This window comes from Gavialis gangeticus, unplaced genomic scaffold, assembly GCF_001723915.1.
Source record: "Gavialis gangeticus isolate Ggan-Ray unplaced genomic scaffold, GavGan_comp1, whole genome shotgun sequence".
Lineage (NCBI taxonomy): Eukaryota > Metazoa > Chordata > Crocodylia > Gavialidae > Gavialis > Gavialis gangeticus.
In genome coordinates this window covers 57,330,953-57,341,162 of record NW_017729022.1, presented here as the reverse complement: position 1 = coordinate 57,341,162, position 10,210 = coordinate 57,330,953, and the positions used below count along the sequence as shown (strand labels likewise).

At 41.1% G+C, this 10,210-nt stretch overlaps 1 protein-coding gene across 5 annotated transcripts in view; it reads left to right on the top strand.

Annotated features, from left to right (window-relative positions):
• Positions 1 to 10,210, top strand: part of NEDD1 (neural precursor cell expressed, developmentally down-regulated 1) — a 45,835-nt gene that overhangs the window by 14,600 nt on the left and 21,025 nt on the right. For all 5 annotated transcript variants that reach the window (XM_019515041.1, XM_019515037.1, XM_019515042.1 and 2 more), the window contains exons 6-8: positions 376 to 605; positions 1,953 to 2,154; positions 4,335 to 4,527. In XM_019515041.1, coding sequence (XP_019370586.1) covers positions 376 to 605; positions 1,953 to 2,154; positions 4,335 to 4,527 — 625 coding nt within the window. The remainder of the gene's footprint in view (positions 1 to 375; positions 606 to 1,952; positions 2,155 to 4,334; positions 4,528 to 10,210) is intronic.

Below are 10,210 nucleotides of genomic sequence, written 5' to 3'. Positions count from 1 at the left end.
CCCCCCCCCCCCGGTTTAATTTCTCTTTTGCTTTAACATTAACTTGTGTAAGACAGTCTCCCAGGATGAGCTGATGCTTTTTAGGTTAAGTTTAAGATATGAGCCTTTAAAAAAAAAATCCCTTTAATCATAAAGGAGTATTTGCTTAAAATCAAGGAACTCTTCCCAGGAGTTTCTGTTGTTGCTGCCTTGGCCCTTATTTTCTGACTGGAATCTAAGCCAATCAGCATATCAGCCAGAAAATAATTTCTACCCTGCTTTTGTGCTCCTGTAACAGATAAGGCCTAATAATTTAGACTTGTTGACCTTAATTTAATATATAGTGTGAATTTGAATGAATATGTTATATTTCATTATGCACATTTGTGTTTGCAGCCTATTCGACACTTGGAATATTCTTCTTTTAAGAAGTCCTTATTGGGCAGCGTCTCTGACAGTGGAACTGTAACTTTGTGGGATGTGAATAGTCAAATCCCCTGCCATAATTTTGAAAATGTTCATAAAGCTCCAAGCTCAGAAATCTGCTTTTCTCCAGTCAATGAGTTGCTATTTATAACCATAGGTTTGGATAAGAGGATCATTCTCTATGATACTTCAAGTAAAAAGTGAGTCAAGTAACTTGTTTATAAACATTTTTTTATCAGTGGATCTCCAGTAGATTGTAAATTCAGAGAAGTCTGTGAATGAGTGATTTAAAGAAGCTGTTAGTTTTAAATTCAGATCATGTCCAGAATATGTGTGGATAGAATGTTCTAGAAATGGAGTGGTCATACTCCATTAATAGCCCTTTATTTAGGAAAAGTTTAGTATCTTGGTGTTGCAGAGCACTCGGGTGCCCTGTGCCTGAGAACAGAAAAAGCAGCTCAGGAGAGACCCCTAGTGGCCAGAAGAGGGAGGTCCAGCTGCCAGTTACCAGGGCAGCGAGAGTAACAGGTGCTGGTTGCCAGGACAACTGCTGGGGGGCCAGCTGACAGGAAGGGGCAGGGCCTGGCTTGTATAAGCCCAGGCAGGAGGGCAGTTCCCCTCCGACGATCGAGGGAGGAGAAGCTTGGCTAGTACTGCCGAAGGGGAGAACTCTGACTGTGTGAGCATCCCCTGGTTGCTGCTGGGATTGGAGTATTCTTCCTGGTAGGGATTGAATGTTGTTTGACCGGACAATCTAGCTCTTTATGTTATAGCCCAGGGGCTTTGTGTTTTTTCTGTTTTCTGTTTTGACCAGAGGACTAGGTGAGGCTATTAGGGGTTGGAGGAGGCCTCATAGGGACTCCACAGTAGTGTGGGGACCCCAGCGCCAGAGAGGGCGCAGCATTTTGGGGTGCACTGGCCCCAGCCCCAGAGCAAGGGGGGCAGTGAGGAGCCCCAGAGAGAGGGCCACGATGAGTGAGGAGCCCCAGGGCAAAGGGGGGCAGGGAGGAGCCCCAAGGAGGTAAAGAAGAGGGCCAAGTCACAACAGGGCCCAGGTCAAAGAAAAAACTACGTCAGTACCATCTGTGAGGCTTGGGCTGTGGTGTAGGGGTAGAAGAGGAGCCGCAGATAGCGCCCCCTGGCACCGGGGCACATAAAGTGGGCAGCCTCCTGCTAATTATATCAGTCAATTAATCCATTAAGATCAAGGCATGGCATTAAAGTAAGCAGGTGGTTGGCCCATAACAGGAGGGCAGAGTCACCCCTAGAAAGGCTCCGGTAGCGATACTCCTGTCACACTTGGTAATATGGAATATGTACATGTACTAGAGGCCTGCTCTAATATCCATTGAGGTACAAGGTGTTTTTCATCGATTGCAATGGATGTTTGAGCAAGCCCTAGGAGAGAAGTTAATTTACAGATGAGTAGCTGAATTACCAAAGCCTGCAGGTATGTAACTCTCTATCTTTTTCAATGCCATTATTTTAACTATATCAATAGCAAGTTGTTTATAGTTTCTTCATATATATTTTTTTTCTCTATGAAGACTACTGAGAACTCTAGTAGCTGAAGCTCCTCTGACGGCAATAGACTTCATGCCTGATGGTACTACTTTGGCTGTTGGATCTTCCCGTGGAAAGATCTACCATTATGATTTAAGGAAGTTGACATCACCAGTAAAAACAGTTGGTGCTCACAAAACCTCTGTGAAGTGTATAAGCCTGCAGTTCAGTTGCACTTTTTCTAAGGTAAACATTTGCTTTCTTGTGGCTCTTAATTAGGGTAATAAAAAGGAATCATGTCCTTAGAACCTACAAAAGAAATGTTTGTACTTTTAATTTTGCATATATAATGGATGCCAAAGATGGGAATTGATATAGCAAGATGAACTGGATCAATTGGACAGTGTCCAGAATGTGTTTTTAATGCAGTTTCAGTAATCAGGGGTGGGTTATTTTCCTGTTTTTTGTTGTTTTTTGGGGGGGGTTGTTTGTGGGATTTTTTACATGAAACTGTGTTCCACTTTTCTAGCTCTCATATGGTAAAGCTAGTGAAATGTAGTCTTCAACTTCTTGTGTGTGCCTATATTACTGTCACAGATCAGAACATGTCATGTTTTGTATCAGTTTGCAGTTTCTTTTAAGTACATCTTTCCTAGGAGTCTCCCATGGCTTTGCCATTTGAACTGATCCCTAGACTTTAGCACCCATGGGTTTGTTTTTTTCTAGTTCCAATTTGACTTGGCCCTTGCAGGAATCCTTTGTCTTGGGAGCTTAACCAGGAAGTTTGCAGTGGCACAGTTCAGTCTCTTTATGACAAAGTAGGATTTAATGGTCAACAGGAGCACAGTAGCTAGAAGTACTGGTCAAAACAAGGAAGGCCTACATGTTATGAACCTTAGAATCTTTTGCAGGTTTTTAAAAAGTTCCCCTCAGCCTAGCCACTGTTACCTTTTTGGATTGGAAGACTTAGCCCCTTTGGCTGTCTCTTTCCTTCTATCAGAGTCTTGCTTCCAGCTTCAGCTGCTGCTCAGTCCCCTATTTTCTCTCTAGACAAGAGTCTTTAACTGTTTAGGGTGCAGATTGACATGGCACTTCAATCAGTTTTGATGCAGTTTAAATCTCAAGTGTCCAGACATATAAGCCAGCTTGGAACTGTTTACGCCTCCTGAACTGTTCCAAAATACACACGGATAATTAAGTATTATTTTTAATTGGTTCTCTGTGAACTGTTTTAGTGTTATGTGAGGACACCAAGTTTTCTGCAGTTAGTCTGTGGTCAGTCCTCCAGACCTCCCACGCTGCACTGCTCCTTGCCCCCCGCAACTCCTGCTCTGCAAGTGGCTACTTTGGTACACAGCCAGAGCTCTACTACACCAATCTCTGTTGCCTGCAGTGTTCCTAGCTGGAGCTTCTGGGAGCAGCTCTCTGCTGTTTTTAAAGAGCTGGCCCATTTCTTTCCACTGGTGGCATCGGAGTCCTCGGGCAGCCCCCCAGAGCCTGTGCTCCAAATCAGCCTGGGATGCACTTCCCCTGGTCAGTTTTTACAAGAATTGAAGTAAATTGATTAGTGACTTTGAGGATTTGCGGGGCGTGTGCGTGTGTGTGGAAAGTACTCTTTAAAAACCATAAAAGCTCTTGCAGCTCTAGAGCCAGGTCCTAAGAACTCAGAAGCAGGGATCCAGGTAGTTCCACTGTCTTACACAAAAACCTAGTCACTCCCAGTCAGGGTACCATCCATAGATTTTCGTAGTGTGCTTTATTGAACCTAGTGCTAGTGAGAAGGGGAAGCAGAAAATTGCAGTTGGGCTGGGTACTTGCTACCGCTCCATTATTCAACAGCATCACAGTGCCTAGAAAGTGATGGTTCTGCTTGGAACCCTTAGCAGTTGGACACATCTGCCCTGAGACAATTGAGTACTGGTTTCCAATCAGTCATGTTCTTGGAACAGTTCAAGTGTTATGTCTATCCACACCCTTAGTGGCCCCTGATTCTAGGCTTGAACCAGGGAAAAATATATTTGGTACTGTGAGTGGAGCCAGGCAGGGGGACAATTAATAGACTCCCACTTTAAGAATCCTTGTTTTAATTTCTGGAGGTATCCTAACTTGCATGGTTTCATTTCCTGTTTCTTTCCACTGCGTAACTCTTGATTTTAATTCCATGTAGTTAGAATAATATCAAGCAGTTAAGCTGGTGCATATATTGCTATGTTCAGGTACATTACTATACAGAAATCTCTTACACTTTTCAGAACTGCTTTAAGGTTTCTTAATCTTCTAAACTTACTTCTAAACAGCATCTTGGGTTTAAATCTTTTTTAGACCAACCTTGATATTTTAATATCTTGTGAAACGTATCCATGTTTTATGCAGAAAGAATTTAAATGAAAGCACTATTAATTTTTTTAATTCTTTAATTTTTTCAGTCCAGCCTTAGTAAAGGCGCTTCAAGTAAGACCACATCCAAAAGAGCAGATGTCAAAACAGGTAGTAGCCTTGGAGGAATTCAGAATGCTGGGATCATTAAACATTTTTCCTCTAATACACCAGCTACAGTTTTACCACAGCCTACCTCAACAGCTGAGAGCAAAGGAACAGATATCATTCAGGATAAAGCAGGTAAAGGATCAAGTTCCTCTCCTTGTTTAAGAATATTCTGAGCTTGTGGAAAAAAACATTGGAGCAAAACTTTGTATGCTGACCATCACTGCAGTGGGAAAGTTCAGAGGAAAAAGGATTTGTCATTACTTCATAATCAATCATATGGGTGTGTAAATATATCTAGCAAAGTCGTTCAGGTGCTTTACCAAAAGGCCATCTCACTGTCTTCCTACATTTTCTTGACTTATTCATATGCCTTCTAACAGCTGAAATGAATGAGGAAATGGACTACAAACAGCAGCTTCATTTGTTACCTAACCTTAATTCATTTTCAGACTAACTTGTTCTGCGAAGTGAATAAGGCAGAGGTTCTATAGAAATAATAGTAAGTTAAAGGGGGCTGGGGAGGTGCAGTTGCTGTGCAAGGTTGACAGCTCAGAGGGTGCAAGTTTGAGGCCATAGCAGAAGTGCTCATTGCACAGCCTGTCAGATTCTGATGCATCTGTGAATCCTTCCAAATACCTTGTCACAAAGACATGAAAAAGAAAAGGACATCGTTAAAGACCACCTTTAATGCATGTACACGAAGAGGCTGCATTTAGATGGCACAAGTAATCTTAGTTCTGGTACTTCTGATTCTTAACTTGCAAGCTTAATTTTCTCCTAAATGTAATTTGTTTTGCTTTTTCTTTTCATTCTGTCATTTGAAAACATTAATTTCCCATTGATGATTGACATGAGTGGGTTCTAGAGCCACAGCACAGTCCTCTACCATTTGAATTAAATGAACAACTGGTAGGAGTATAGGCCTAACTGCTTGAAAGGGAATGGAGATGTTGGCTGAAACCCACTGGCAAAGAGCTGTTCATTGACTGTTGATATTCAGGAACTTCGGGTTTATTTCAGGTTCTGTAGGAGTATGTTTAGTGCTTAGAAACTCTTCTGCTGTTCTGACTCTCTCCTAGTCCTCCTGCTTTGACTTCCTTATTTTGCATCTCTTCCTATGCCTTTTTCCTTATTCCTTTGCATTTCTGTCTGGCAGCTTCCTACTCCTTCATGCTTCCTGGCTTCCAGCAGGTGGAGCATTGAGAACACAGAAAAGAGCGTTCCAGCTCCCAATACCTGCGCGTTGTGCCACAGCCCATCCCAGTGGCTAAAAAGAGCAGTTACAGAAGAAGAGAAATGTCATATACATTGCCCATCTTTTTTTAAGGGAAGACCCAAGATAAAGTTCTAGAGCATATCATGAAACAGTTAATTTGAAAGCACCTAGAATATAACAAGGTGATAAAGTACAGCCAGTGTATGTTGTCTAAAGCAAGCCATGCCTTACCAACCTGTTTTCCTTCCAGAACAAGGTGACTAGTTTTGTGAATAAAAAAGCAGCAGTGGATGTGATACTTTGACTTTAGTAAAGCTTTTAATATTGTCCCCATGACAGTCTTATAAATAATTTTAAAGACCTATGCTCATTTTAAATAAGCTAAGGTCTAGATAAAATTGCTGTAAGGTGAGTGTGTAACTCATTGCATAATTGAAAATCATTGATTATTCTTTGAGCACAATATCATATTGGATCCCTGAGGATCCTCCCTGGGTCCTGCATTAGTATCTTCGTTAATGACTTGCAGAATTGACTTGAATGCCCAGTTAGTTAATCTGCAGTTGGCACCAAGCTGAGTGGGGCACTTTTAGAGGGCAAGAGTAGGACTCAAAATGACCCTAATAAATTGGTAAAATTGTCTGAAATAAACAGGATGAACTTCAGTAAAGACAAATAAAAGTACTATAGTTAATAATAAACAATCATATGCACAAGTACAGAGTGACTAGTGATGGTGTAGTGCTGCAGAAACTTGGGGGTTATATAGGATCACAAGCTGAATCTGAATCCACGGTATACACTGTTTTCTCATGTGCCCTACACCCCTGAATAAGATGCATATACTCCTTTTTTTGGAGGGTGGAATGAAGAGGAAACTACCTTTCTTTGAAAACAGTGATAATTGCCTGTGTTTTCCCTATGAAAATACTCTATCTCTAGTAGGGCAGGGTGGATCAAAAACCTGTGGATGCTTTGTTAACTTCCTAGCTGCAGGATGCAGGAGGTATTGTTGACTGCCCACCTGGTGGTAGAAGAAGCAGGGCCAGACAGTTTGGCCCAGCCAACAGTGCCTGCTGAGTCGGGTGGGGATGGGGCGGGATCCATCTGAAACTGAACTGCCAAGCCCCAATTCTTGAGCCACGTGGGTCCTCTGCTGTCTTGGCAGGCACTGATAGCAACCCACCCAGCTGCAGAAGTGAATCCAGGCAATTCTGTTCCAACAGGATTCGAACCTCTGTTCTCTGCATTTTCTCATTTAAGATACGCACCTGAATTTCGAATAGCTAATTTTTGGGAAAAGAGGTGCATGTATCCAAGTAAATAGGGTAATGATGGGGCGGGAGAGCAGGGAGGAAGCTGATAGCATACTGAGATTTATTGTTCTATCCAAATGGGAATTCATTCTTCCACTCTTTCAACGCTTGTGAGTCTCCACATGGAGAACTGGGCTCAGTTCATGCACTGCACTTGAAGGAAGATTCTGGACAAACTGAAGAATCTAAAGGAGGGGAACAAGAATGATCAGAGATTGAGAAAATATGACCTTTGAGGAAAGCTGTGGAGAATTGGGATTCTTAATAGGAGAAGACTTGAGGGAGACTTGATAAGTCCTCAAAACAAAATGGCTGTTATAAAGAGGAGGGCAGTCAACTATTTTAAGATTTCACAGGGGACAGAGCAAGAACTAATAGACTTAAATTGATATTTTAAGTTTTGTATCGGGGAGAATGTTCTTTGTGAGAGTGATTAAGCACTGGAACAGGAGACTGTCATTGGAAATTATTTTTAAGTGTCAGTGGGTGCATTTACATGTGAAATTAATGCAACACAGTAAACTCTGGAGCAGTTTGAGCTGGAGTCAGCTTTCCCAAGTGCATCAGTTTGAGCTGGAGCAGAGAAGCCCTGGCCTGGCAGCAGGTTCAGGGGGTCAACCCTGGGCTTTGGGCGGTAATGGAGGGGCTGGCTGGGGCATGGAAGTGCTAAAGTGCAGAGCCGTATGGCAGGCAGCTCCCACACTTTAACACCCTCACGCCCAGCTGTCCCCTGTCACTGTCTACATGTGTGTTTCATTGCACTTAATTACTCTGCTGTAAGATGGTACTGTTCCTGACAGTACTGTCTTATGGTGGAGTTGATTAATTTACTGTGCCGTAATACTGGTGCATGTATAAACAGTGACACTTTACTGTGGAGCTGATTAGTCAATTCCACAGTAAAGAGCACATGTAGATGAGCCTGGTTAGGTCAACAGTTCTTTAGGATGGTTTAGGCATCCTTTTTGAGGAGGTGGTTGGACTAGGCGACATCCAGTTCTGGACCTAATTTTCTAGGATTCTATCTTGGTTCACGTATACTCTAACAATTCCTTGCATTAGCAGCTTTCCTTCTGGCATTTTCTAAATATAAGTACTGACTTAGCACTTTTTCATCCTGCTTTTCATTGTAATATAGTTCTGTTTTAGTTTTGTACAGGAAATAGGTATTTTGCTGACTTAGGTCGCTGGTGAAGCAACCATTATCGAATCTTAAAACAAAAGAATGTAAAAGTTTCCAGCCTACTTAAAATCAAAACAGCTATGAAACTATTCGATGTTTCATAAAGTTAGGAGTAGCTGCAATTTAATCGCCAGAATGTTGACCTTGCACCCTGAAACTGCATGCGCTTCTCATAGAATAGCTATATATAGCCTGAAGTAATTGGCAGTCACAGGATCTTTTGTATATAATTGATCTTGTTGAGCTTTGGAATGGTAAGAGGGCTTAGTTCACCTGTGGGCTGTTTGGGCTCTAACTGCAATTATAAAGCTTCACTTAGTGAGCTCCCTTGGAGAGGTGCTCCTCAGAGATGGTTGTATTTTGTTAGCAGGGACTTGTTCTACCTCGGTCTTTTTTCCAATTTTGTAAGAAATGGATGATGATTTGTTTTCCCACCCACCCACTAGGACTCACGAAAGAAGAAAGGTGGGGAATGTGGGAAGAGTTGGGCTAACTAAATCTTCCAGGGAGATGGCTCTGAGTTTTGAAAATTTTCTGCCTCTTGTTTGAGAATCCATTTATCAGAAATCAGTATAAAGGAAACAAAGGAATAAGATTGCTGTGCAACATATTAGGATTTTTTAAGACATTATTTTGCATTTGACCTTTTCTTTGTTAAGAATGTTATATCCACAAATGCCTTTTGTGCCACAGTAACTGTAGGAAGGAGAAAAGGTTTAATCTTTTAAAGTTGAGCCCCATACCTGTGCTGAGAAGCAATTGCAGTTTGCACTTAAAAATGCAAGGTGTTTTTTATAGTTACTTTTATACACAACAGAAATAGTTAGATGGCATGTAGATATGTAGCTGTTGGGATGTGTTTTGTTAACACGTTAGTTTGACATTATATTGTGCTAAATAAACACAATGTTTTTAATTAGCAAGTTGTTTGTAAGAGTTCTGACCCTTAATTTTAAAGGAAATAAATGCCATCACTGTCTAGGGTATTAATTCTTCTTGCATTTAACTTCAGTAAATTTTAGGTCTGAAAAAATATTCTCAAATCTTGAAACTATTCCAAGGGCTTTCAAGACTCAAAAGATCTTTTTAATGAAGCAACTTTTATGCGACTAAACTTTTTCTCTTTTTAAGAGAGGAGAAATATGTTTAACAACACTAATTAAGCAATAAGCCACTGCAGTCTATAGGGACTCAGATTAATGACCTCCCTTGGGTATGCAGTGAAACATGAGGTGAAGTAGAATGCTTCCATTGTACCCAAGAAGTGTCACTAATCAGCATTACTGCATAGACCGGAGAATCTGATTTCAGTTACAGTATGCACTTATTAAAAGCATTTATCTTTCCTATTTTAAATATTTTATTGACTGCTAGCACGCAAAAAGAACCGATCATAATATAAAAGTAAACATTTTTTTAAAAGAAAATTAATACTTGAAATTGGGAATGGGATAATGCTTTCAAGTAGCCTATTTTTCTTTGAGTATGTACTAAAAAACTGCTTACATTTAATGGAGACTTCTTTGGGTGAAGATGTGAGAGATTTCTCCTGCTAATTTAACTCATATGTGGACTTTTGGAATACATGTGTTAGAGAGGAAACGAATCTGGGGCCAGAGAACATGTTGTGCTAAAATTAAGTCCAGCTGAATCAGAATCTGATTCAGTGGATGGGTCTGGTTCTGCAGAAACTTGTGGACATGATTAAAGTTACCTGCAGAGTTGTGGACTCCATTTGGATCACTGTATACAATGTCACTTGTATACAAGTGCTTGAAGATGGATAGACTCTAGGAATGGGTTTTGCCCTGTTCATTAACAGACTATCAAATCAAGCTTTTCTTTTAGATTCAGGGAGGCTGGTTTGTACACCGAGTAGCTAATTACTGTATTCACTTGAATATAAGGCAACCTTGAATATAAGATGACCCACCCCCCAATAATTAGATTCTGTATTGGGGAAAATTATCAATTTGTAATAATGCTCTAGGTATAGAATATATTTATTGGAAGTTTGCCTTTGAATTTGTCTCCTTCCCACTGCTAGAGCAGGGAAAATAAATCTGGGAAATCAGGTAGCCCCCCCCGCCCTCCCCCCTT